The 27,851-nt window shown below is 44.2% G+C and overlaps 1 protein-coding gene across 1 annotated transcript in view; it reads left to right on the forward strand.

Annotated features, from left to right (window-relative positions):
• ttn.1 (titin, tandem duplicate 1) overlaps positions 1–27,851 on the forward strand; it is a 174,911-nt gene that overhangs the window by 95,714 nt on the left and 51,346 nt on the right. Inside the window, exons 113-159 of the mRNA XM_013915203.1 lie at positions 1,431–1,730; positions 2,046–2,164; positions 2,291–2,468; positions 2,599–2,883; positions 3,101–3,394; positions 3,528–3,827; positions 4,356–4,537; positions 4,867–4,996; positions 5,147–5,337; positions 5,597–6,026; positions 6,361–6,666; positions 6,898–7,079; positions 7,291–7,420; positions 7,601–7,752; positions 7,832–7,979; positions 8,839–9,004; positions 9,392–9,543; positions 10,003–10,299; positions 10,481–10,780; positions 11,183–11,497; positions 11,579–11,727; positions 11,953–12,103; positions 12,204–12,485; positions 12,583–12,885; positions 13,049–13,351; positions 14,066–14,347; positions 14,514–14,701; positions 14,793–14,904; positions 15,120–15,422; positions 15,587–15,895; positions 16,131–16,412; positions 16,500–16,799; positions 17,083–17,376; positions 17,463–20,432; positions 20,525–20,845; positions 20,986–21,270; positions 21,371–21,676; positions 21,810–21,973; positions 22,142–22,382; positions 23,448–23,723; positions 23,844–24,143; positions 24,266–24,568; positions 24,648–24,947; positions 25,076–25,363; positions 25,500–25,802; positions 26,456–26,758; positions 26,875–27,180. Coding sequence (XP_013770657.1) covers positions 1,431–1,730; positions 2,046–2,164; positions 2,291–2,468; positions 2,599–2,883; positions 3,101–3,394; positions 3,528–3,827; positions 4,356–4,537; positions 4,867–4,996; positions 5,147–5,337; positions 5,597–6,026; positions 6,361–6,666; positions 6,898–7,079; positions 7,291–7,420; positions 7,601–7,752; positions 7,832–7,979; positions 8,839–9,004; positions 9,392–9,543; positions 10,003–10,299; positions 10,481–10,780; positions 11,183–11,497; positions 11,579–11,727; positions 11,953–12,103; positions 12,204–12,485; positions 12,583–12,885; positions 13,049–13,351; positions 14,066–14,347; positions 14,514–14,701; positions 14,793–14,904; positions 15,120–15,422; positions 15,587–15,895; positions 16,131–16,412; positions 16,500–16,799; positions 17,083–17,376; positions 17,463–20,432; positions 20,525–20,845; positions 20,986–21,270; positions 21,371–21,676; positions 21,810–21,973; positions 22,142–22,382; positions 23,448–23,723; positions 23,844–24,143; positions 24,266–24,568; positions 24,648–24,947; positions 25,076–25,363; positions 25,500–25,802; positions 26,456–26,758; positions 26,875–27,180 — 14,481 coding nt within the window. The remainder of the gene's footprint in view (positions 1–1,430; positions 1,731–2,045; positions 2,165–2,290; positions 2,469–2,598; positions 2,884–3,100; positions 3,395–3,527; positions 3,828–4,355; positions 4,538–4,866; positions 4,997–5,146; positions 5,338–5,596; positions 6,027–6,360; positions 6,667–6,897; positions 7,080–7,290; positions 7,421–7,600; positions 7,753–7,831; positions 7,980–8,838; positions 9,005–9,391; positions 9,544–10,002; positions 10,300–10,480; positions 10,781–11,182; positions 11,498–11,578; positions 11,728–11,952; positions 12,104–12,203; positions 12,486–12,582; positions 12,886–13,048; positions 13,352–14,065; positions 14,348–14,513; positions 14,702–14,792; positions 14,905–15,119; positions 15,423–15,586; positions 15,896–16,130; positions 16,413–16,499; positions 16,800–17,082; positions 17,377–17,462; positions 20,433–20,524; positions 20,846–20,985; positions 21,271–21,370; positions 21,677–21,809; positions 21,974–22,141; positions 22,383–23,447; positions 23,724–23,843; positions 24,144–24,265; positions 24,569–24,647; positions 24,948–25,075; positions 25,364–25,499; positions 25,803–26,455; positions 26,759–26,874; positions 27,181–27,851) is intronic.

Consider the following 27,851-nt stretch of genomic DNA (forward strand, 5'->3'; position numbering starts at 1 on the left):
ATGATGAGAGTCAAACCTTAGATACTGATCTGTATGTGCAGGTTTACGGTACACGTCAGCTTTTAGATGTCCCCCATTACTGATGGAAATCTCACAGTCTAAGAAGGCTAACCTGCCACTTTTCATATCCTCCCTGGTGAATTTGATGTGTCGGTCCACCGAGTTAATGTGATCCGTGAAATGTGGAACGTCCTGAGATTTGATTTTCACCCAGGTGTCATCCACATACCTGAACCAATGGCTTGGTGGTGTTCCAGGGTAGGATAGCAAAGCCCTCTTTTCCACTTCTTCCATGTACAAATTGGCCACGATGGGTGAAACTGGGAGCCCATGGCACCCATGTTTCTGCCTGTAGCACTGACTCTTGTATGTGAAGTAGGTGGAATGAAGACACAGTTCCAAAAGCAAACTCTTAGGTTTACATTGTTGGATTGTCATTTATGCTTAGAAATATATAAGCGCTCGTCTCGGGCATCTCCCTCGTGCACGTCATCATACAAAGAGCTCTGGTGACTTGTTTTTGCTGTTGTAGTAGAATTGTCTCGTACCAGCAATAGGTCTGTGCTAGACAAACCTGTCACAAACACACTTGGTCGATGCTGAGATTGATCCTGTTCCTGAGGTTGGGGTCATCCTGTAATCTCTTATGAACTACCTCCGGTGCTTCGGTGACTGGCACACAAGTGAAGAGAGATGTAACATCATACGAGACCATGGTTTGATCTGCCTCCATGATGGCATCTCTCACCTTCTCAACAAAATCCAGGGTGTAAGTGTCCATCTGTCACCATCTTACAATGCTGTGATTGCAGCCATTCCCCAGCTCTCTGTGAATGGGACTCATGGCCATGGATCAGTGGCTGTTGATCGATTGTCAATGCATATTAATGATCATAAACTGATCACAGTCCATTGTTCATTCAGTGGTGCTGGTTTCAGTCATTGTACAAATGTGCTGTTTATAAGGTTGGAGACCTCAGGTCACCTGATGATGATGAAACGTTTCTCGCACTGAAAACATCCAGGTGAACAGAATCAACCTTTTGGGATTTACTAGCTGGATGACTGAGTGTGCATCCAGACAATATTTCACATTATCCATTTTTAAATACTAAAAGTTAAATACATCCTTAAAATACTCATTAATTCAATTTTTAATGATCAGTTACAGGTTATAGTGAAGTTAAAAAATATGGAAACAATTTAACATGATTGACATAAACTGACTTTTAGTTTCTGTTAAAACAAATGATTTGTTAAAGCAGTTGTTTTTCTTTATACAACCAGCAACATTGTTTGACTCTGGCACAATATGTCACAACCTTATGGCCATATTGTGAAGGTAACAATGAAGACATCTCTTCCCTGTGTTCGTCAAATGTGCAAAGACCGTTAAATATAAAGTCACCTATATTCTCCTTTGTGCTCAGGTCCTCCTGATGCTCCCAACACTCCCAGAGTCCACGAGGTGACGGCAAGCACCGCGCACATCTCCTGGCATGAGCCAAAGGACAATGGAAGCCCCATCCTGGGTTACTGGATCGAGAGGAAGGAGGTGAACAGCAAACACTGGACCAGAGTCAACCGAGCCCTCCTCAACTCTCTCGAGGTGAAGGTGACTGGCCTGATGGAGGGCTTGACCTACATCTTCAGGGTCTGTGCTGAGAATCTGGCTGGCCCCGGGCCCTTCAGTGATCCGACCGATCGCATTGTCGCCATGGATGAAATCCGTGAGTGCAATACCAAAAGAGAACTTCAAAGAGAAGCTCACATTTTCTTAAGTGTAGCATCAGATTTTTTGGTTTGATCTACTTCTTTCTAGTCATCACACCTGAGATGAGTAAAGTTAACACATTCTTATGACTGATAAAGATGTTTCAATCTTCATCGACAAGAAATTATTTTAGTCTTTTTAATTATCAAAATTATGAATGACACATTTCTCATAAATAGAGAAAACTGCATATATGCTGCTGAAGGAAGAACTTGATTGTGTAACAGTAAAGACCAAGTGCAGCCTATCATTGTTCCACTCTTCCACTCAGTGCCTCCTGGTCCACCAATTCCATGGATCGTGGACACCGGGAAGGACTCTGTTGTTGTGGCGTGGAAGCCCCCGCTGTACAATGGTGGTGGAGACATCCTGGGATACCACGTTGAGAAGGTCTGAAAAACTCTGTGAAGTAACCTCCTTGAATTACACATTTAATAATCAGTAAATCTCCAACTGTGGGTCTTTCTTAAGAATCATGGATGTGGACGTGGTCAAACTCTTGTGCTCTTGTCACAGGTTCTGGCCGGAGAGAAAGACTGGAGCCGCAGCACCGAGTTCAGGTGTAAAGAGCTGACGTACACTGTGACCGGCCTCACTGAGGGAGCAGATTATTATATCCGGGTTCTTGCAGTCAATGACGCAGGCCCAGGAGCTCCTGGTGTTACTGAACCCGTTACCGTCAAAGAGCCCCAAGGTACCAGAATTTCTATTACAGGGGCAAGACGCACTTTTACATATGCATTTTTAATGTGGGACAGTGTTTATAACTGTGCCTCACAAAACAGATGGATTTCCAGTTCTGATTAACGGCTTGTGTCCTGCAGAATCTCCTGTTGTGGATTTCGATGACTCTGTGAAGAACGGCGTCATGATTAGGGCCGGCGAGTCTCTGAGGCTTCCTGCTGTGGTCCGTGGTCGACCCCAGCCGGAGGTAAAATGGGCCAAAGATGAGGCTGAAATCGACAAAGAGAGGATGATTGTGGAGACTGTGGGGAAGAACAGTACATTGTTCATCAAGAAGGCTGTGAGGGCAGATCACGGAAAGTACCAGATCACCGGCACCAACAGCAGTGGGAGCAAGACCGCCGAGACAAGAGTGGATGTTATGGGTTAGTGTTACATAAATTCAGTTATTTTAGGACTAATAAACTTGCTTTTTGAACTCAGAACACAAATGTGCATTTTTTTCTTTTGCAATCCAGAAGCACGTTGTGGTCTTTGAAGGGAACGATAGAACTGACTTCAGATCAGACTTTACTGTTGAAATCTAAATCATGTAATAAAAACTGTTATGTTCACATGAAATATTTTTCCTGGTTCCTGCAGATGTTCCTGGGCCGGTGGTTGACTTGAAGGCTGTTACAGTTACCAAGAAGAACATCGTCCTCACCTGGTCTGACCCCGTGGATAATGGTGGCAGCGATATCATTGGTTATGAGGTGCTAAAGAAGGATGCCAATATGAAGCTCTTCCGCCAGCCCATTGAGACTGCATCCTGCAAGTGTGATGTCCAAGGCCTGCTGGCTGGCGAGCAGTATGATTTCAGAGTCATTGCCAGGAACAAGTATGGTGATGGACTTCCAGCAGACCTGGGTCCCATCTTAGCTGAGGATCCAAAAGGTGAGCTTACCAAATATGTCTTGATGCTGCTGTTAGCTCACACTTTAGGGCATTAATTAAGCCTGATGAAAAATTCAGTGGCCTGATGATCCAATTTTTTCAGTGATGGCTAAATTCTTTCAAAATGTTGCAGGTACACCATCTGCCCCAGAGAAACTGCACTACACCAACAGAAGCAAGAACACCATCACTCTGGCCTGGCAGCCTCCTCGCACTGATGGTGGCAGCCCCATCAGAGGATACTATGTGGAGAAGATGAGGTCTGACAGCACCGAGTTTGAAGTGGCCAACCGCAAGATCTTCACTGAGTGCTGTGGAACCATTGAGAACCTGTCGGAGAACCAGGAGTATGACTTCCGTGTCAAAGCCGTGAACGAGGTTGGAGAAGGAGATCCATCCAAAAGAATCACCGTCAAGATCCAGGATGATGAGAGTATGTTCAAAGTCTTAAGGTCCTATCACATTCACATGTGCAAAACCAATAGAAATAAAGCGTATAGCTGCGCAAAGTTCAACCACAATGTGAAGGAAAAGATTCTGTGCGCTTGAGTTCGAGCCTTTAAGCCTTCAACAGCTCTGCGGACCTCAGGAGGAAGGCAGTGTTGTGGAAAGGACACGCTCTTCACTAGTCGGGATAGTTACAAAGCTTTCTTCTTTATGAATAAGTGATGCATGTTTTATGAAATATTTGAGCATAATACGACACGAACTCTCGTAGAGGATATCAAATCAACGAGATGTTTTGAAATGATAAGCAGGCACGTTTATAGTACACGTAGAGTGGCTGCAAAAAACAGACTTCCAAGCAGAGGCCCCACAAATTTTGGGCCCTTGGCTTTAGTTAGCAGTCAGTGCAACACATGCCATATCTGATGTGAAAGGGCCTAAAGGTTATGATGATACTTTACTTTTGTCAGGCTGATAAAGATTTGACACAATTTCCCAATTTTGTTGGCCAAAGTTGCTCCCAGCATTACAATCTTGAAATTCATCAAGAGCAACGCCATCAATGTGAGGAAAGGCGCCGCCATCGACATCCCAGCAGAAGTGAGGGGACTTCCTCTGCCGACACTGCAGTGGATGAAGGATGACGTCGCGATCGAGAAGACCGATGAGGAGAAGATGACGATGGAGACTGAGGAGGTCAGAACTAGTTTTAGTTTTATGGTATTATTATTCAGTGGAGCTACTGGTTTCACAGGAAGAAGTTCCCACATTTATTTACTTATGCATGTACGTTTGCCTATGTTTTTGTGTGACGAATGAATTTAAGCCACACTGTTGTTAGTTTATATCTATTTGTCATGTTGAATGTTGGAGCAATGGAGAAAATTTTTTACTGTTTCATCATTGGCACAGTTAATATAAAAGCAAAATCCTGCTTTACAGAGGATGAACGGATCTCTGACCCTTCGCACTCTGGATTTTAGAAATAGTTAGATCCTCAACAAATTAAGTTGTTTTATCTTCAGGTGGACCGGACAACCATAAGGACGAAGATCGCCATCCCAGAAACCATAAGGCAGGACAAAGGCAGCTACAAGCTGGTTGCTGAAAACTGCCACGGGAAAGCTCAGCAGATCATCAAAGTCGAGATCCTCGGTAAAACCTAAAATTCTGTTTGTATAATTTTAATGGCTTGTGTTTAACACGGCATCTTTTCCAATGTTTCACGTTAAATATGCAGTATTTAAACATTATTTTTCATCCCGAATTGCTGAGCTGTACATGAATTTAACACTGCATTTTCAGACCGTCCTCTTCCTCCACGGAACATCGTGGTCTCAGACATCAAAGCAGACTCGTGCTACCTGACCTGGGACGCTCCAGAAGACAATGGAGGAAGCGAGATTACTAACTACATTGTTGAGCGCAGAGATGCAAGCAAGAAAAAGTCTGACTTTGATGTTCTCACCATCAACCTCATTGACAGGAGATATGGGGTAAGACTTGGCTGCAGAGCATGGATGCTACACAGACTTATTCAAAATGAATAATAATGAATCATTTTGTTGTATTAACGATAAAAGCAGTTTGTCTACAGACAAATACACAAGTCAAAACATTAAAAACTATTCCAGTAATCAAATAAGAAACGTTTCTGTTTTTATTAGAAATGTTATTATTATCAAAATAGTCCTACACAAACAGCTATTCATCCTTATTGCCTGATCAAGAACAAAATGTGTCCTGCTTCTTCAGGTGTACAAACTGGACTTGAATGGTAGCTACCAGTTCAGGATCAAAGCTGAAAACAAATATGGCGTCAGTGATGGCTGCGACTCAGAGAAAGTCCAGCTGCGGGATCCATTTGGTCTTCCTGGACCTCCACGTAATGCAAAAATTATTGCTGCTACAGCGACCACAATGACCGTGACTTGGGATCCCCCTCTGGACAACGGTGGTTCCACCATCCAGGGATATTGGCTGGAGAAGAGGGAACGTGGTGCTGTGTACTGGGGTCGTGTCAACCGAGCTCCAGTCACCAAACCGGCAGTGAAAGGCCTGCAGTACACCGTGCTGAAGCTCATAGAAGGAACAGAGTACCAGTTCAGGATTTCAGCCTGCAATGCTGCTGGTGTTGGACCGCCCAGCGAGGCCACAGAGTGCCGCTTTGCTGTGGATCCATGCAGTGAGTGACCCCAGACCAGCTTTGTTAATCCATGATTCAGATTTAGACTGGAAGACAGAGATTTGGATAAAAACACTGCTTTATATTTTTGGGTTATTTTTTTGCGCTCTAATTTAGATGATTTCATATGAGTAAAACCAAAGTTCCCTTTTCATTCTGTAATAATGAAAGGACGCAGACACACCAATGGCTAAAATCTCCAAGACTAGGTAACTCACACGAAACCATTCTAGGTGATAGACAGCACTTCAGGTTCAAAATGTGCACATTGGATTATTAGGTAAAATAAAAAAGTCAAGTTAGACAGCCTGACCCCTCCGTTCTTCTTCCGTAGACCCTCCAAGCATACCTGGAAATCCTGAAATTAAAGACAAGACCAAGAACAGCGTCACTCTAACCTGGACCCCACCGGACAAAGATGGCGGGAGCCCAATCAAGGGTTACATTATAGAGGTTCATGAGGAGGGCTCTCCTGATTGGAGGAGAGTGAATCCTGCTGATAAGCTCCACCCCTCCACTGAAATCACTGTACCTGACCTGAAGGAAGGCAAGAAGTGCAAGTTCAAGATTTACGCGGTGAACTCTGCTGGAAACTCAGAGCCTGCTAGGACTGGTGACATCCTGGTTCAGGACATCCTGAGTAAGAGATACAAACACAGATAAGAACCTCTGTTTAATACAGACCTGGACATAACAGACATGTTTTCATTTTCACCAGAGGTTTAATATTCTCATTCTGATTTGTGCAGCATAATTCAATACCGATTTAAAAGCAGAGCTTACATTAAGGACAGGATCAAACAGGACAGTGTGCCATGTGTGTCATGAACTCAAGGAAGGCATGTTTTCCTCCGATGTTTTTTCTCTCCAGTTGAGCCAACGGTGACTCTCGATGTGACTGCTCACGACCTGCTAAACTGTAGAGCAGGAACGACCATTAAGATTCCTGCCACCATCACCGGCCGACCCGTCCCCAAAGTCACCTGGACTTTCGATGGAACGGCTGAGACTGAGAAAAAGAACGATCTACACACTCTGCCGATTGACTCAGAGGTCAGACGTCCATATATTCTGTCCAAATGACATATTTTAATATTTTAAAATATATTCAGCTCATTCCTCTAAAGAAGGGTTTGAAAGATTATTCAGCCCTGATAATCTTAGAAGACAAAAACTTTACTGTTTTTATGGTTTGCAATCTGAATTATGGCTCAGCCAAGTTAGTGCTGAATGTGTTAAGGAGAGGGTGAAATTCTTGTCGCAGATCCATTCCACCGACACAACCTCAGTGATTGTGATCCCAGCCTGCAAACTAAACCACAGTGGCAGATACATTATCAACGCAGAGAGCCCTGCTGGACACAGAGTGGTCAAAGTCAGAGTCAGCGTCCTCGGTAAGGCTTTTCACACTGACACACCTGGCAGGGTGCTACAAAGTGTGTAATGACTACAATAGAAGTAAATGTACAAATTAAAGAAGGATATGTTAATTAAGTTAATTATGTCCAATTAGCAGTTTAAAATATGCCAAAAAACATTGAGTCTATCTGTCTTTGACTGATTGTTACCTGCAGACCTGCCCGGACCTCCCAGAGACCTGAAGATTAGTGACGTGACCAGGGGAACATGCAGACTCACCTGGAAACCCCCAGAGTGTGATGGAGGAGAGAGGGTTAAGAGCTACTTTATTGAAAAGAAAACAGCAGAGGGAAAAGCATGGACCAAGGTACAGCCTGCAGAATAACGGACATTAAGCTATACACTGTTTTGCTCCCATGTATTTGACGCTGATCTTGTTCTTCCAGGTAAACCCGGCCTGCGCTGCTCAGTCTCTGGTGGTGCCAGATCTGAATGAAGGCCAGGAGTACTTTTTCCGTGTACGTGCTGAGAACCGCTTTGGGTTTGGCCCCTACATCGCAAGCATTCAAAGGACCAAGGCCAGAGATCCAATCCGTACGTTCGATTTTTATTATCATCTATTGTTTCCTGCTCTGGCTCATCTAAACAGATGGGTTTTATACACAGAAACCTTTAGTATAGCATAATACCTTACTGTTTGTACACAGTGTGCAAATCCAATATAAACCAAACTATCTTATCTGTTTTCTACTTTTGTATCGTGATGTTCAGAGCATGTGCAGATGATACTGTCAGACATACACAGAAAAAGCGCACTATTCACAGCAATGTGACCTTAACAAACATCTAACAAAGTGTTGCTGAACAAATAAAAATTGCTTCTGTACACTGTAATTTGATTTTATAGTGTAGACCATAGATGTCAAACTCTGGCAGCCTACTAACATTTGGCCCACGAAGCCACACCAAGTTACTATCAGAGCTGGCCTGCTGGTATCATACAGCTAATATATATATTGTTTAGTATTAAGCTTTGCTTGTTCCATATTCAGTTTTTCAGCAAAGCGTGTTTGAGTCCAAAAGAAAAGATTCATTCTAATATCTGGAGGATTAAATATATTTCAATAAATATTAACGTCAGCACGCGACTTTGTTCCAGTTTTGAATTTTGGCCCACTGTGTGTTTGAGTTTGACACCCCTGGTTTAGACTGACTCTAAACTCAATTTTAACCCACACACTAGTTATGTGATAACAAGACTAACTTTTCAGACACAACTGAAATCAATAAAATAAATCTTGAGCACTATATCACAGAAGAAAAGGGTATATCCTGAATTTGATCAAATCACGACAGAAATGACATTCATCAGCAGCAGCATTACTCCTGATGAAACAAGTGTTATGTACATCGTGGCTGCTTGTGATCTGACACCAGTCTGTAATGTCTCCAGATCCTCCCGATCCTCCAACAAGGTTGAAGATCCAGAGCGTCAGGAAGGGCACAGTAACTCTGACCTGGAAGGCTCCAAAGAACGATGGTGGTTCACCTGTAACCCACTACAGCGTGGATCTCCTCTGCTGGGACAGCAGTGGCACCCAGAAGGAGTCCTGGAGGAGGTAAAACTTCACACATCTGCTCTCTTGGTTTCTGCTGAGACTCGATTTGAGAACATGTGGTATGGACTTACTCTGACTTTCTGACTACAGACCTAAATCTGTTAAATGGTAAATAGTAAATGGCCTGCATTTGTATAGCGCTTTTCTAGTCCCTAAGGACCCCAAAGCGCTTCACACTACATTCAGTCATTCACCCATTCACACACACATTCACACACTGGCGATGGCAGCTACATTGTAGCCACAGCTGCCCTGGGGCGCACTGACAGAGGCGCCCCAGGTCTGGAAGATTTTTTTTTCTTTGTAAGCCAATAGAGACTCATCTTTACCTTTTCAAGCTGCTGTTGTGTTGGCTTTGGCTGTAACTCCATGTTGTGCTACATCCAGGTGCAACAGGAGAGATGTGGACACCACCAGCTTTAAAGTGGAGGACCTTACAGAGGGAGATGAGTATGAGTTCAGGGTGATGGCTTACAATGAAGTCGGACCCAGCCGACCTTCATCTACTGCTGGACCAATCATCATCCAGGACCAGAGCTGTAAGAGAAATTTAATAAAATGGGCAGTGGAGCTGCAGAGTTTGATTTTCAGTTCAGTATTGAGTCCGTTCAACAGCTCCTTATATTGTCACTTAAAACCCTACATAACGTGCACCTCTGCACATATGCAGTTACACTGTGTAGTAACAGTACACTTCAGTACTTTAGTCATATTTGTCATTTTATGGGTGCTAACCTGTGAAATGTGATGGATGCAGAGCTGGATGTTCTGTTTGTAAATTATGTCCTTTTTAACCTCAAGTTACAGTGTCCCAACAGCAGTATGTAATGACTATCAGTACCTTTCATAAAATAAACAAAGCACAATATTTTATGGACATTACCTTGAGTATTGCCCATATTTACTTTCGTCAGTGTTAGATTTCCACCTAGAAAGACAAGCTGCCAAAATGCAATTAAAAAGCAAATAACTGTCAAATCCTTTATTTCGTCCTCCAGGTGCTCCATCCATCGAGCTGAATGAGTTCATGGAGGTGGAGCAGGGCTCCGACATTAGCATTGTGGCCCAAATTCGTGGCTGTCCATTCCCTACACTCACCTGGTACAAGGCTCCGCCCCACAAGTCCGACGCGAAGGTGGAGGTTCAGTACGACGAGCATATAAATAAGATTGTTTCGGACGACAGCTGCACACTGCTCATCCAGCAGGGCAAACGTCCCGACACAGGCCTGTACACGCTGGTGGCTTCCAACAGCCTTGGCAAGGCCTCCAAGGAGATGAGGCTCAACGTGCTCGGTACAATCACAAAACACACTGCAAACATACCTAAAATATCTCATGTTTTATTTTAACTTTCATATTAATTATTTATTTTCATGATAGTCGGTGTGGTGGAGTAAATTGCTGGAATTACAGTTATCGTTCACCAGAATAATTTCCACAGCATTATTGGAGTCTTGATTTTGTGTGCCTGCAGGCCGTCCCGGTCCTCCCTCTGCTCCCATTAAGTTTGAGGAGATTGGAGCTGAGAAGATCACGCTTTCCTGGCTGCCGCCGAAGGACGATGGTGGCTCCAAAGTCACGAACTACGTCATCTGGAGGCGGGTGGCCAACAGAAAGACTTGGGTGCCTGTCACCAGTGAGCCGAAAGAGCGGATCTGGACAGTGGAGAACTTGATGAAGGGACATGAGTACCTGTTCCGCATTATGGCACAGAACAAGTATGGAGTCGGAGAGCCATTGGACAGTGAGCCCGAGGTGGCCCGAAATCTCTACAGTGAGTTTAACCATCTGACTCTCAGCAGCAAACAAAGCTATGAAACCATTAATGGGTCGATTTAAAGTCAGTCACGTTTAAGGAAGCTTCATATACAGCATGCAATAATATAATTCTTTTCACATCTTCTGTTGCATTGTTATGCTAAACGACAGCAGGAGGGCTTTGTAATAGAGGATGACACTCAGAAAACATACCAAGCAGTAATCCATCTTTTAGTCATTCTTAACCATCAGCACAATAATAGCTGTGAGATTTTAACAAGTCATGCGAAACTATCAAATCAAATGTTCTTATTTAAAAGTGAAAGTGAGGATCAAAATGTAAAAGATGTACGGGTACGACCTGCATCAGGTCTTCTAATCCTCTAACCTTTGATGCTATGTGTCTGCGCACCTGCAGCTGCACCTGGTCAGGTTGAAAAGCCGACAGTTACCAGCGTAACCATGGACTCCATGACCGTTAACTGGGAAGAACCTGAGGACGATGGGGGGTCCCCGATCACTGGCTACTGGCTGGAACGCAAGGAGACAACTGGCAAACGCTGGACCCGTGTCACCCGCGACCCGATCCGTCCCATGGGCCTGGGCGAGTCGTTTGTGGTGAGCGGACTCGTTGAGGGATCCCAGTATCTATTCCGAGTCTCTGCCATCAATGCCGCAGGGCCCGGACTTGCCAGCCCTCCCACTGACCCCATCTTTGCCAGAGACCCTATCAGTAAGAATTACACTCTGAAATCACTAGAATTCATACAAGTTTTAAGGACACAATATTAACCACCTCTGTCTCCTCCTGTAGCGCCGCCATCTCCTCCAACCCCAAAGGTTTCTGACTGGACAAAGTCTACAGTGGACCTGGAGTGGATTCCTCCTCTGAAGGATGGAGGCTCCAAGATCATTGGTTATTGGGTGGAGCACAAAGAGGAGGGCACTGAAGCCTGGGTCAAGGTAATACAGTTCTACAAACCAAACATCTGATAACTTCATTGACTGGCACATCTATCATGAGGCCAAACTTAGCAAACAAAAGAAGCCAAATTATTTCATGAAGTCCCAACCCAACATGAATAAACCGCAACTTCTCATGAAGCACAAAGCCTTAGTGTCTCATTAGAATAAACCATTTAAACATTCGTCTGTCTGTTAGATCCACTCCATTTTCATGTCTTTTAGGCCAAGGACACGGAAATCCGTGGCACCCGGTTTGTGATCACTGGTCTGAAGACTGGTGGTAAATACAGGTTCAGAGTGATTGCCTTCAATGCTGCTGGCAATGGTGAGCCAGGAGAAGTCCCAGAGGTTCTCGAAGTGAATGACAGAATTGGTAAGTCGGTCCGCTAATTTAGTCAAAGTTCTCCCAGCAATGACTTAAAAGACCTATATGGAGTCCTTTTGGAATAGACTACTGAGTTTCTTCCTTCCAGTTGCGCCTGAGGTCGACTTGGATGCCTCGGTGAAAGAAAGAATAGTGGTCCACGCTGGCGGCGTGATCCGAATCATTGCCTACGTGTCAGGCCAGCCATCCCCCGATGTCACCTGGAGTAGAGATGGAGCTGCACTGCCTCCTGAGGCTAAAGTGGAGACCACAGCCATCAGCTCATCTCTTGTCATCAAACCTTGCACTAGGAAACACCTTGGTGTGTACACACTGACCGCCAAAAATGCTGGAGGAGAGAAGACAAAGAAGATCACAGTGGAAGTTCTGGGTAACACACTGTTTTCATTAAAATGGAATTGTTGGACATTTAAAACCCACAGAAATTGTAAATATGTATTTATTACGTTTGATTGTGTCCTTCTTAGATGTTCCCGGGCCAGTAGGCATCCCCTTAGTTGCAGAGAACCTGAGCAGTGACTCCTGCAAAATCAACTGGTTCTTCCCTGAGAATGATGGCGGCTCACCTATAAGCAACTTCATTATTGAGAAACGTGAGGCTGAGCGCAAAGCCTGGACGTCGCTGTCCTACACCGCCAGCAGACAGAACGCTGTGGCTCATGACCTCACACCTGGAAAGGCCTACTTCTTCAGAGTAGCTGCAGAGAATGCCATCGGTATTGGACCCTTTCTGGAGACTGCAGCTGAGATTGTCGTCAAGGAACCCATCAGTGAGTTTAATTAAACAAACATAGTGGCCATTGGACACTAGAGGTCTTTTACTGCACTAAAGAAATGATGAAGGTTATCTGATCCAACCAAGAGTACAAATCTAAATCACTAAGCGAGTTCCTGTCTTCAGATGTGAAGAATGTTTGTATGTTTGTTTTGTAGGTGTTCCTGACCGACCAGAGGAGGTGGAAGTCACCAAGGTCACCAAAGATTTGATCAGCATTGCTTGGAAGGCGCCCAAGTATGACGGTGGCTCAGAGATCACTATGTATGTCCTGGAAGCACGCATGATTGGCAAAGACAAATTCACTAGACTGACAAAGGAGCACCTGATGGACAGGAAATACACCTACGATGGCCTCAGGGAGGGTGACACCTATGAGTTTAGGGTCATTGCTGTCAATGAGGTTGGCCCCAGCAAACCATCTTTCTGCACCAAACCAGTCACCTGCAAGGACGAGCTGGGTAAGCGGTTGTCCATATTAGAACTGCATTATTATTGGCAGCGAACGGGGTTCAGTAAAACATGCCAGTGTCATCAACAAAAAATAAAAATGAAAAACAGTGAAATGATTGATTTCCATGAGGAACATCATGTCAGAAGATCTCTGTGAGAGGCCACTTCTTTGTCATATACAATATAAAGCAACCTGAGCAAACTGTTATAAATAAATATATAAATATAAAAATAATATTGAATTGAAATTTCATTTCTGGATTCACAGATCGTCTTCATCAGGTTACACAGTTTGCTCCAAAAATACAGTCAGAATAAAAGTTTTTTCACGTTACATAATAAAATGTTCTTAGTGGGTCTTTAAATTAGGTAAACACAACCTGAGATGAACAGCAACACAACATGTTGCACCATGTTAACACTAAACCAACATGGAGAAGCAGTGAAAAAAAACAGTATCGTCTAAGTATAACCATTACTACTGAAAGCAGTGAAAATTCAATGGTCAGCATCACTCGTATTAGAAAATATTCATTAGAAAAAATAACAACAAGAAGGAACAACAAACAAAAAAAAGTACTTTGAATAAAATTACTTTTTTTTTATCGGACTCCACATGCCAGTGTGGTTTCTTACTCCCAGTAAGGCAAAATCGAAAACAGAAATGTCGAGATCATCCTAAATGTATTAAATATTAAAAATGATGCTTTCCATTTTCACAGAGCCGCCCACCATTGAGCTGGATTTCCGCGATAAGATCATCATCCGCGTGGGGGAGAGCTGCCTGCTGCAGGGCCGCTATACTGGTAAACCACCTCCATCCATCACGTGGTATCGTGACGACAAGGAGCTGAAAGCTGACAAACACATCATGTTCAAGAACACGCTAACCACCATGTCGCTGGGCCTGATGAAGGCAGAGCGTGAACACAGCGGCAGATACGTGGTCGTTGTAGAGAACAGTACCGGATCCAGGAAGGGAGTCTGCAACATCACGGTTGTTGGTACGTCAACACAGATCTCAAAGAGACGTAGCAGCTAAATGACTGATTTATTTCACATTTACTGCTTTCAAGCAGACTGAAATACAAGCTTTCTAAATAATGCAGGGAGTGCGTGATCACACAACAGAGAACTCATTTCTCTTTGTCTTTTCTTTCTGCCCTCCAGACCGCCCGACTCCTCCTGTTGGCCCAGTGGTGTTTGAGGAGGTTCACAGGGAATACATGGTGATCTCCTGGAAGCCTCCTTTGGACAGTGGTGGTGTTGATGTCTCTAATTACATAATTGAGAAAAGAGACATCAACAGAGAAACCTGGACCACAGTAACATCTGCCACCACCAAGACCACATGCAAAGTAGGCTGATGTGGCTCTACAAGATGTTCAGAGGTCCTGTTAAAGGTTTGCTGCAGTTGAGAGATGCTTACATGTTGTTGTTTCTTCTCAGATCCCCAAGCTGACAGAGGGCAGGGAGTATATAATGAGAATCTGTGCTGAGAACATGTACGGTATCAGCGACCCTCTGGAATCTGAGGAGATGAAAGCCAAAGATCTCTTCAGTACGTTCATGGAGTGCTATTTTTTTTGCTGTTCCAGTTTGAGGTGTCAAATTACCAGTGAGAAAAAATGTTCTTTTTAACTGGAAGACGTATGAAGAATTTACCAAAAAAAACAGCAAAAGAAAAATAATAAATGATCTGCAAATAACTGGTATGCTCAAAGTTACCAAATGTCGTTCCCTATGTGTCTGTTTGCTCTTGCTGCCTTCCTGCAGGAGTCCCCGAAGCCCCTGAAATGCCAACAGTCAGGGAGGTGTATGGCACCAATGCTCTAGTGCTGTGGAACCGGCCTCGTGATGGTGGAAAGCCCATCACCAACTACATCCTGGAGAAAAAAGAGACCACAGCCAAGAGGTGGTCCAGGGTCACCAGAGACCCACTGTACCCAGCCACTCAGTATCGAGTCCAGGATCTAGTGGAGGGCTGCGAGTATGAATTCAGGGTGATGGCTGAGAATGAGCTCGGACCTGGAGATCCCAGTGTCCCCTCCAAGCCCATACTTGCCAAAGACCCTATTGGTTAGTTTGTCAAAGACATTAAATATTTGTAAAAACAGTACTATACTCAGGTGTTCCTTGTGCATAAAAGGTCCCTGCCATAAAGTTACAAATATTTTAGGTGCCCATCTTTGCTACTAGGATTAAGAAAGCGTTTCAGATTTTTTGTTTTTTTTTTATCACAGTGCGCCCCAGTCCTCCTGTGACCCCCGAGGCCTATGATAAGACCAAGGACTCTGTCAGCCTGAAGTGGAAGATGCCACGCCACGACGGGAGGGGACGAATCTTTGGATACCTTGTGGAGTACCAGACACCTGGTGCCGTAGAGTGGATGCAAGCCAACGAAACCCCAGAGCAGTGCCCTGACCTCCACTATGTGGTGACAGGGCTGGCTGAAGGACACGAGTACAAATTCAGGATCTTCACTGTCAATGCTGCCGGCAAATCAGATCCTGCTTATGTCAAGGACACCATTAAAGTCCATGACAGGCTTGGTAATAGAATCAGTTGCACTTGTTTTTTTTCTGTATTTTAAGTTTTTTGAACAACATATTCTTTAAATACAGAAACATATAGAAATGTGCAAAATAAACAAATTATGTTACAATATTTTCAATTGTATTAAAGATTTATCATTTGAATGCATTTTTGCTTAGCTGCCAGGGCTTTCTGCCTTTTTCCCCCTACATTTACTAAATTCTGTAAACTTTTTTCCATTTGCCTCCACAGAGGAACCAGAGTTGCTGCTGGATGCCAACATGGCACGTGACCACCTGGCCATGCTGGGCACTGACATCACCCTGAGTGCCACCATCAAAGGTGTGCCGACGCCCACAGTCAGCTGGAAGAAGAACGATGCAGACGTTCCTGCTCACATCACCGTCGCTGTTACTGCCACTGGCAGCAAAGTCTTCATCCCGAAGTGCGTCCGTGCAGACTCTGGCAACTACACCATCACTGTTGAGAATGCTGCTGGAAAGAAGACAGCAACCGTTGCTGTGCTTGTGCTGAGTAAATTCACTCTCTGTTAATACGATGAATTATTGAGTTCAGATCATATTTGAGTTTTACTTGACCACAAACTTTTGTTTCCGCTAGACAAGCCTTCTCCTCCCAGGGACTTGGCGATCTCTGATGTGACCAGTGAGTCTGCCTACCTCACGTGGAAGGCTCCAGAGGACAATGGCGGTGCCGTCATCTCTCATTACATCGTGCAGAAGAAGAACGTGGCTGCTGAGCAGTGGGTACCTGTTGCTGCGGCCAATAAGAAACTGAGTCTGATGGCCATGTACCTGATGGAAGGAATCCAGTATTTGTTCAGGGTAGCTGCAGAGAACCAGTTTGGCAGGAGTGATTATGTAGTGACCAAAACACCCATCAAGGCTGTCGATCCTCTCTGTAAGTGAAAGTCATTACTGCGTGACGTGGTCTAATTTGACACACTTTTAAATAGTGATTCTTCAGCTACTTTGGTAAATTGATAGTTGTATGCCATGCCATTATTGTAGGGTCTTTATCTTACAATAAAAAGTGTCTTGAGGCAAATGTTGTTTTTGGCGCTAAATAAATAAAACTAGAATAAAGTGAAACTTTAAAAGTGTAACTGTAAATTTATACATTTGAATCCCATCAATAAAAAGCATTAAAAAGCAATTAATTTCTTATTTCCTGGATACTTTAGATCCTCCTGGCCCACCCAAGAACCTGCACCATACTGATGCAGATAAGACAGAGGTTTGGTTGGCATGGGAGTGGCCTGACCGCACCGGCGGAAGTGAAATTACTGGCTTCATTGTGGAGCACCAAGAAGAGGGTCAGACTGACTGGGTCACCTTCAAGACCGTAAGCAACAATCACACCCATGTCACAGGTCTGGAGGAGGGCAAGACTTACCGCTTCAGGGTCAAAGCTCAGAACGCCATTGGCGTGAGCCGTCCCGACACCAGTGTCCCTGTCACATGTCAGGAGAAAACATGTAAGAAGCATAACTTTGCTGTATTGTAAATGCTCAACATTCTCCTGAAATAATTATAATATTTCTGCTCTGTTACTCTCTTTCAGTGCCACCTACTATTGAAGTTGATGTAAAGCTTATTGAGGGTCTCATTGTCAAAGCTGGCACCACTATTGCTCTTCCAGCCAAGATGGTGGGAATCCCTCTTCCCACTGCCAAATGGATGACTGATAGCAAAGAGATCACATCTGAGGGCCGCTATCACATTCAGTCAGCTGAATCCACAACCACCCTAAGTATCCCTGAGTGCCAGAGAGCAGACACTGGAGAGTATATACTCACTGTGTCAAATCCTGCAGGCAGCAAAACTGTTGCCCTTCATGTGACCGTCCTGGATCTTCCAGGTCCACCCATTGGACCCATTAATATTTTGGAAGTCACCCCTGATTACATGATGATCCAATGGAGAGCCCCAAAGGATGATGGTGGAACACCTATCACTAACTATGTGGTGGAAAAGAAGGATGTGAAAAAACCATGGGAGCCTTGGTCTGTGGTTAGCTCCAGTGGCACAGTGACCAGAGCCAAGGTGTCCAGACTAGAGAAAGGCCGTGAGTACATTGTCCGTGTGCGTGCGGAGAACAAGATTGGTATCGGTGCTCCACTTGAGAGTCCTCCAACTATTGCCAAACACATGTTTAACCCTCCCGGCCCACCAGGCCTACCAGAATGTTCTGATATAACAGAGAATGCTGTAACAGTGTCATGGAGCCTGCCTGACTATGATGGAGGAAGTCCTATCAGTGGTTATGTGGTTGAACGCAGAGAAATGACAGGAAAGTGGATCCGTGTCAATAAAACACCTGTTCTCGACCTCAGATATAGAGTCTCTGGCTTATTTGAAGGGAACACTTATGAGTTCAGAGTATTTGCAGAAAACATTGCTGGTATCAGTGAGCCCTCGCTTACCTCTGATCCCATCAAGGCCACCCGAGCCATCACCAAACCTGGCCCCCCTGGTAATCTTAAACTGAAAGACTGGAGTAAGTCCCATGCTGACATCTGTTGGACCAAGCCTACAAGAGATGGAGGTAGTCCCATTCTGGGGTATGTAATTGAGGCTCAGAAGTCAGGAACTGCCCAGTGGGACAGAATCAACAAAGACCTTGTCAAGATGTGTGCCTATAGAGTTCCAGGCCTCATCGAAGGACTAGAGTACAGACTCCGCATCAGAGCCACCAATAAGGTTGGAGACAGTGAACCCAAGGAGCTACCTCAGACTATCTTGGCAAAGGACATCCTGGTACCACCTGAAGTTGTTGTTGATGTGTCATGCCGTGACTCTGTGACAGTCAGAGCAGGTCAGATTATCAGTTTGATCACTAGAGTCAAAGGCAGACCCGATCCAGAGATCACTTGGACCAAGGATGCCAGAGCTTTGGCCAGGGATAAGCGCACACAGATGAACAACAACTACCCACTGTGTGAACTCATCATAAACGATGCAGTCAGATCAGACTATGGTAAATATGCTATTGTGGCCAAGAACAGCAGCGGGCAGGCACAGGCTGCCATTGTTGTCAATGTCCTAGACACACCGGGAGCTTGCCAGAATATAAAAGTGGCTTATGTGACCAAGAAATCCTGCATGGTTTCCTGGGAGAACCCTGAAGACAATGGAGGAACTGAGATCACGCAGTACATTATTGAATGTCGTCAGCCCAGCCAGCGAGGATGGACAGTGGTTTCCAATGACTGCACTAAGCGTCTGATAAAGGCTCCTCTTACAGAAAGTTGTGAATATTTCTTCCGGGTCAGCGCAGAGAACAAGATTGGCACTGGTCCACCCACTGAGACCAAGACACCTGTATTGGCAGTTGATCCCATTGAGAAACCTGGTGAACCCATTGACTTCCATATATCTGAGATAGGCAAGACCTTCTGCTTCCTGAAGTGGAAGAAGCCAGATTATGATGGTGGTAGCCGTAATCTGGGTTATCATATTGAAAAGAAACCAAAGGAGGCTGATGAGTGGGAGAGGCTTCACAAGGGTGCCATCAAGGAGACTTACTTCATGGCCGACAGATGTATCGAAAACCAGATCTACCAGTTCAGAGTTCAGACTAAGAATGAGGGCGGTGAAAGCAACTGGGTTACCACAGCTGAAGTCATGGTTAAGGAACAGTTAGTGATCCCTGAGATCAAGATTAAATTGGATGGAACCCTTATAGTAAAAGCAGGAGGCTCCATTCCTATAGAGGCAACAGTGACGGGCAAACCCCAGCCTGATATCAAATGGACCAGGGATGAAAGCACAGAGGAAATTAAGAAGGGCCCCAGGCTTCAAATCGAAAGTGGTGCAGACTTCTCTAAACTTCTGATTACTGGAGCAAGGCGCACTGACAGTGGCAAATATGCTGTTACTGCCTCCAACAATGCAGGAACATGCTCTGCTCATGCCAAGGTCATTGTACTGGATAGACCTGGCCCCATCAGGGATCTCAAGATATCCGGTATCACTAATGACAGGTGTCATCTGGCCTGGGAAATCCCAGAGGATGATGGTGGCTGTGATATCTACAACTACATAATTGAGAAATGTGAGACCAAGAGGGGAGTCTGGTCTGTTCACTCCAATGCCGTCATCACCAACAAAGCGAAGGTAACTCGTCTTATTGAGGGTAATGAGTATATGTTCAGAGTTAGAGCCGAGAATAAGATGGGCTCTGGACCAGCAGTACAGAGTGAAGCTATTGTTGCTGGAACGCAGTTCAGTGTACCTGGTGCTCCAGAAGCACCAGAGGTCATCAAGATTGCCAAGGAGGAGATGACTGTTCAGTGGTCAGAGCCAGAGAAAGATGGTGGAAAGCCAATCACAGGATATCTGTTGGAGAAGAAAGAGGAGCATGCTGTTAAGTGGTCTCCTGTCAACAAGGATCCAATTCCTGGAACTCGTTTCACAGTTACTGGACTCCTTCCACTTCATGAATACCAATACAGAGTGAAGGCGGTGAATGAAATTGGCATCAGCAACCCAAGCAAGGCTTCACGTGCAATCACTGCTAAGGATGCAGTTGGTATGTTGCTAGTAATAATGTTTACATTCTGCTTAATGTTGATAGTCTAGAAAGTCTCAATGGCTACACAAACCGTTCTTCTCTTATTACAGAGCCACCTGCACCTCCTACTAACTTGAAGGTTGTGGACAGCACCAAATCCACAGTCACCTTGGGATGGACCAAGCCGGTGTCAGATGGCGGAGCTCCCATCATTGGTTATGTTGTGGAGATGAGGGCAAAGGGATCTGTTAAGAAAGGTGAAGATGGCTGGAAGAGGTGCAACGTGGCAGCTCAGCTGATCATATGCGAGTTCACAGTCACAAGTCTGGATGAGAACCTTGTGTATGAATTCAGAGTGTCAGCTCAGAACCAGGTGGGCATGAGCCTGCCATGCAATCTGGAAGGCGCCGTGATTCCCAGGGAGATTCTAGGTGAGGACGTAATTGAATTTAATTATATTTCACGTAAAGTGTAACAGAAAATGTATTTAGACTCGAGGACAGTGAATTTACACTAAAATGTGATCTATGCTTGCTATTAAAAGATAACTCCACTGTTACTCTTCCAACAGAGACACCCGAGATAGACTTGGATGCCAACCTAAAACAGGGATTAACCGTAAGAGCCGGTTGTCCCATCAGATTATGTGCCACCATCAGAGGCAGACCACCTCCAAAGGTGATTTGGAGGAGGATGGGTATTGACAACGTGGTCAGGAAGGGTAAAGTTGACATCATTGACACCATGACCTTCCTGGTCATTCCCAACAGCACACGTGATGAATCTGGAAAATACTGCCTGACTCTGCAGAATCCTGCTGGAGAGAAAGCTGTGTTTGTCAATGTGAAGGTTCTGGGTAAGTCCTGGTCATTAAGAAATTCATGCAGCTACCATTCGGTTTATTAAAAATGCTTTTATTTTGGTGAAGTTATAAAATAATCCAAATATCATAACAGACACTCCTGGACCTGTGATGAATCTGGAAGCTACAGACATCAAACAGACATCAGCAATGCTGTCTTGGAGCCCTCCAGAGAACAATGGTGGCAGTGACGTCACACATTATATTGTTGAGAAGCGTGAGATTGACCGCAAAACCTGGGCAACTGTCAAGGCCGAAGTAGCACTCGATAAGATTCCATTCAAAGTTACCAATCTGATGCCAGGAACAGAATACTACTTCAGGGTCACAGCTGTCAATGAATATGGTTCTGGGGTTCCCAAAGTGACACCCACTTCTTACCTGGCTTCTGATCCTGTCAGTACGTATCATGTCTTAATTACATCAACACAAACAGCCCAGCCACAACTGATAGCTACCCGTTAAACACAGAAATGATGTTTCATCAGTCACAGCAAACAATTGAACACAAGTGTTTTACTTTGTTTTTATAGGCAAGCCAGATCCTTGTCAGAAAATTGAAGTCCTAGAAATCACAAAGAACAGTGCTTTGGTCGGGTGGGTGAAGCCTGCAGGGGACGGTGGTGCCAAGATTGATGGTTATGTAATTGAATACATTGAGGTCAAACCTCCTCCAGAGCCACCAGCAGCTGTGGAGGTTTGTTATGTCGCAAAACTAATTCTGTTCAAAAAAGCTTCAATAAACTTTGATTTCTTCTAAATGTGAAATTGTTTCATATATAGTATTTACTTTTGCTGGGTTTTTTTACACGAGCATATTCTCTCATATAGTTTTGCAACTCATTAATTATATAATTTACTGCAGGTTCCTGAAGGAGAGGAAGCTCCTCCACCACCTCCACCACCACCAGTTATAGAGGAGGAAGAGAAGCCAGAGCCTGAAAAGGAAGTGTGGAACGCTTATACTACAGTTAAAGGTTTGACAGTCAGCATCAGTGGACTGAAGGAGGGCAAGAGGTACAAGTTCAGAGTGGCTGCCAAAAACATCATGGGTCTCAGCTTGTTCACTGAAACCAGAGACCCTGTTGAGATCAAGGAACAGATGTGTAAGTTGTGTCTAATTAAACACTAGTTTTATTGATAATTTGTCACACTGTGGCCATTTGTGTTGCAATTTGCAATATTTAGAAACACTCAACCATCCTTTCACTTTTTTAACTGCTTGTTAAATTCAGGCTGAGGGGTGAGGCTCACCCTAGGACTGGTTTCTTTCATACATTTATTACTTCATGTTTCTCTAAAAGGTTCCTGAAAGGCTTCAGATGATCCACAGTGCCGCAGGGAGAGTAGTAACTAGGACTAGAGAGACCACATTTTTTTCATTCTGGCTTCTTCTCATTCTCATCCTGTTAAGTTCAGAATCAAACTTAAAATTCTGCTCCTCACCATATCACCCTATTAAAGCACTTCGCTCTCGCTCTGCAGGCCTACTTGTTGTTCCTAGAGTATTTAAAAGTAGAATGGGAGGCAGAGCCTTCAGTTTTCAGGCCCCTCTTCTGTGGAACCAGCTTCCAGTTTGGATTCAGGAGACAGACACTATCTCTACTTTCAAGATCAGGCTTAAAACTTTCCTTTTTGCTAAAGCATATAGTTAGGGCTGGACCAGGTGACCCTGAATCCTCCCTTAGTTATGCTGCAATAGGTGTAGGCTGCCGGGGATTCCCATGATGCATTGGGTGTTCTTCACTCACTGTGTGTTTCTTATATTTTTACCCTCTTATATTTAATCATTTAATTTAATTTAATCATTAGTCATTTTTAAACTCTGGCTCTGTCTGCTGTCTTGCTTCACTCTGCTGTCTTCTTCCTTCCGTCATCCCAAACAGTCCTGGCTGATGGCTGCCCTTCTGTGAGCCTGGTTCTGTCAATAAGTGCTTAGTCAATCTGATTTTGGGGATTCTTTCTAATATTGTATTTTTACATTATAAAGCACCTTGAGGTGACTGTTGTTGTGATTTTAATCCACATATATGTGTGTGTGTATGTATGTATGTATGTGTGTATGTGTGTGTGTATGTATGTGTGTATATATATATATATATATATTAGTGCTGAATTAGAAGCTGCTTTCTGCATCCCAGAGTAATGTCTCTTCACATCCTGTCCTCCAGTGGAACCAAAGATTGTCATGCCAGAGGCAGCTAGTGCTAGAGCTGGAGCCAAGCTTAGAGTGGAGGCAGTGGTTTCAGGAAAACCAACCCCAACCTGCAAGTGGCTGCGTGGCGAAAAAGCCGTGGTTCCATCCAGCTGCCTGGCTGTGCATCAGTCAGGCAACTTGTGTGTCTTGATCATCAAAGACGTATCAAGGACTGACACTGGAGAGTACAGCCTTGTGGCTGAGAACAGCACTGCAAAGGTCACCCAGACCATGAAGATTGTCATCAGAGGTCAGTGCCCCTAAATAATAATAAATTTTAAAAAAGAATTTGCGTATTTGACCTCAGCAACAGAAAGCATGAATGTGATGAAGAACATGATTGGTGTAACTGTAACCGTGTGTATTTCAGATATACCCGGGCCTCCTGAGGGCCCTGTAGAGATCAGCGATATTGACTCTGATGCTTGTTCCTTATCCTGGAATAAACCTCTGGAGGATGGAGGGAGCAACATCACTAACTACGTGGTGGAGAAATGTGATGTGAGTAGAGGCGACTGGGTGACTGCTCTCTCTACATGCCCAAAGACTAATTGCAGGCTGGGAAAGCTTATCCCTGGGAAGGAGTATGTGTTCCGCATCCGTGCTGAGAACCGCTTTGGCGTATCAGACCCCGTTCAATCCGACAGGATGGTTGCAAAGTTCCCCTTTGGTAGGTCTACCTAAATATGCCGCTTGGTAGAGATTAAGGTTTATGCCTAGAGTTGGTCAATTATATAATTGAAAACTGGTTTGCAGTACAGAATATAGATTAACTTTGTTTACTGTCACTAGATGTTCCAAGTGAACCCTTTAACTGCCGCATCAACAAGACCAACAAAGACTGTATGTTTGTGGCCTGGGATAAGCCAGAGAGTGACGGAGGCAGTCCCATCACGGGTTACTATATTGAGCGCAAAGAGAGGAACAGTCTGCTGTGGGTGAAGGCCAATGACACTGTTGTTCGAAGCACTGAGTACCCATGTGCTGGCCTCATCGAGGGCCTGGAATACACCTTCAGAGTATCAGCTATTAATCGCGCTGGCCAGGGCAAACCAAGCAAGAAGACTGACTTTTTCACTGCAAGAACACCCGTTGGTAAGTATAACTGGCTTCATATTAGATTAGAATAGGTCATTCATTCTATTTAAACTAATTTATCTGTTATGCACTACAGACACTCCAGGTAAACCTGAAGTCCTGGATGTAACCAAGAACTCAGTCACTCTGGTTTGGACCCGTCCTAAGAATGATGGAGGTAGCAAGATCATTGGTTACTATGTTGAGGCCCTGCGGGTACCAGGAGACACTTGGATACGCTGCAACACAAGTAGCCAGAATGTGCCTAAGGAGGAATACACAGTTACTGGCCTGGAGAGAGACTTGCAGTACCAGTTCAGAGTTATTGCTAAAACTGCTGTCAACATGAGCAGTCCCTCAGAACCCACAGACCCTGTCCTCGTGTGTGCTGAAAATGGTTAGAAGTTTTGACAATACCATATAGCCTGATAAACTAGTCAGCCTACTATAATAGTCAGGATAACACCATCTTTCTACGACAGTTTTGAGCTAAGTGTTCATTTACCTCCTTTTCATTAAATATAGTTCCTCCAAGGGTGGAGCTCAATGCCAGGATGCAGAAGGGTTTGAAGGTGAAGGCTGGAACTACAATCCTCCTGGAGGCTGATGTGTTCGGTAAGCCCATGCCCAGAGTGACCTGGAAGAGAGGTGACGACAATCTGAAGTCAGGTGAAGGCCAGGTTATTACCCACCAAAGAAATCACTTTCAGCTGGAAATGACAGGTGTCACCAAGGAGCATACAGGAACATACACCATCTTTGCTGAGAATGCCAGTGGCTCCAAGAGTGCTGAGATCCAGGTCATTGTGCTAGGTAAGATCTTTAACTTTCTATGAGGAAAAAAAATATATGTTGAAACTAAAGATCCAAGTTGGAGTTAGAATGTTTAATATTATATTTTACATTAACTTCAACATGATTTTCACAAATAGCTGATTGGTTTTTTCAGATGTACCTGGTCCTCCTGCAAATTACAAATGTGTTGAGGTGTTTGCCACTAGCATCAAGTTGTCTTGGGAACCTCCTCTTAAGGATGGTGGTGCCCCAGTCACCAACTATATATTGGACAAGCGTGAAACCAGTAGACCTGAATGGGCTCAGGTTGCAGGTAAAATCAAGGGTGACATCCTTGAGTTCACTGTGGCAAAGTTAATTGAAGGTCATGAATACCAGTTCAGAATCCGAGCTGAGAACACGTGGGGAGTTGGAGACCCTCTTATCACCGGCCCTGTCATCGCCAAGAACCCATTCAGTGAGTCATTACTAGAATTTTGTCTGAGTTCATATATCACAGAAAGGATTTATGGTATTGGAGAATTGTAACAATCAATAATTTAAACTAGGTCTAAACCTGTGAGATAAGGAGACAAGTAGTTACATCAAACCAGCTTAACATCATTACAATATTCTGTTATCATATAGAGCTTCTTTTCATAACATTTCCATGTTGAATGGCATATATAAAATTTCATTTAACCCTTGTGTGGTGTTCGTATTTTTGTTACTCAGCCAGTGTTCATGGGTCTGGTGGACCCGCTAGAGTTTTGGCTTTCCAAATTAACACTATCAAACAATTTTATGTTAAATTACTCAACAGATGTTTACTTCATCCCAATTACAAGACATATGAACAGCAAACATGGTTAATGTTTTCCCTTTACCTTTGTTAGATCACATTTATGAATTAATGTGTTTCTCGTTTTTCTTTTATATAAAATGTTATAAATAAATCAGTTATAATCAAGTGGAGTGAGTGGAAAGACACAACACATTTACACGTGAAAAAATAATTAATTGTTAAATTTTTCTTTTGAAAAAAACTGAACACGGGTCTCACAGACCCGAACACCATACAAGGGTTAAAAAAAAATACCATCTAAAGTCGTCCTTTGGTGTCACTTCCAGCTGTCCCTGGCCCCTGTGAAGCCCCAGTGATCACCAATGTCACCAAGGACCGTATGACCGTTAGCTGGAAGGAGCCTGCAGATGATGGAAAGTCCACTATCCTGGGTTACATGTTGGAAAAGAAAGAGACCAAGGAAATGAATTGGACCAAGTTAAATAGGAAGCCACTGACAGAAAGAAGTCTGGAGGTTACAGGCCTCACAGAGGGAGTCGAGTATGAGTTTAGAGTTATTGCTGTCAACGTGGCTGGGCCCAGCAAACCCAGCGAGCCTTCTTCTGGCAATGTTGCACAGAATCCTATTAGTGAGTCGTAACTTCATTAGCTCTGATAACTCTGCATAGATCTTTCTGTGTTACTTGAACTTATATGTACTTAAATGTATATATAACCTAAACTGGGTCAATCTGCTCTTTTTTAGCTCCTCCTGGACCTGTTGTGAATCCTAGTGTGACTGACACCACCCACAGCACCATCAGTCTTGCCTGGACTGCCCCCACCAACAATGGTGGAAGCCCCATTATTGGATACTTGGTGGAGTGCAAGAGGACAGACACCAAAGACTGGATCCGCTGTAATGTCCCAAGGAACCTGCAGGAGACCCACTACGTCATTCAAAACCTCATTCATAAGTCAGAATACCAGTGCCGCATCACTGCTGTCAACAAGATTGGCTTTAGTGAACCAGTTGAAGTCCCTGGGAAACATGTTGCCAAGGACATCGTTGGTATGTATTTTCAGGCTGCATATATTTTAATTCTGACAAACAGTGATTAAATGGTAAATGGCCTGTATTTGTATAGCGCTTTTCTAGTCCCTAAGGACCCCAAAGCGCTTTACACAACCAGTTATCCACCCACACACACACTGGTGATGGCAGCTACATTGTAGCCACAGCCACCCTGGGTCGCACTGACTGACTGTCGCACTGACAGAGGCGAGGCTGCCGGACACTGGCACCACCGGGCCGTCTGACCACCACCAGTAGGCAACAGGTGAAGTGTCTTACCCAAGGACACAACGACCGAGACTGTCCAAGCCAGGGCTCGAACCGGCAACCTTCCGATTACAAGGCGAACTCCCAACTCTTTGAGCCCCGATCACCACTATTAAGTAGTACATCTACAAAATAATTTAAGTACAACATAAAAATAACTGCTCCTGGACAAAGGCAGATTACGCATAGTTGTGAGGATCATGACCAAGACAGATGAAAATAGAACAACCAGGATTTCAGACCTTGCGACTTCACGTTATACAGGGAGTGCAGAATTATTAGGCAAGTTGTATTTTTGAGAAATAATTTTATTATTGAACAACAACCATGTTCTCAATGAACCCAAAAAACTCATTAATATCAAAGCTGAATGTTTTTGGAAGTAGTTTTTAGTTTGTTTT

The sequence above is a fragment of the Pundamilia nyererei genome, unplaced genomic scaffold (genome assembly GCF_000239375.1).
Source record: "Pundamilia nyererei isolate P.nyererei 1_Seehausen unplaced genomic scaffold, PunNye1.0 scaffold00269, whole genome shotgun sequence".
Lineage (NCBI taxonomy): Eukaryota > Metazoa > Chordata > Actinopteri > Cichliformes > Cichlidae > Pundamilia > Pundamilia nyererei.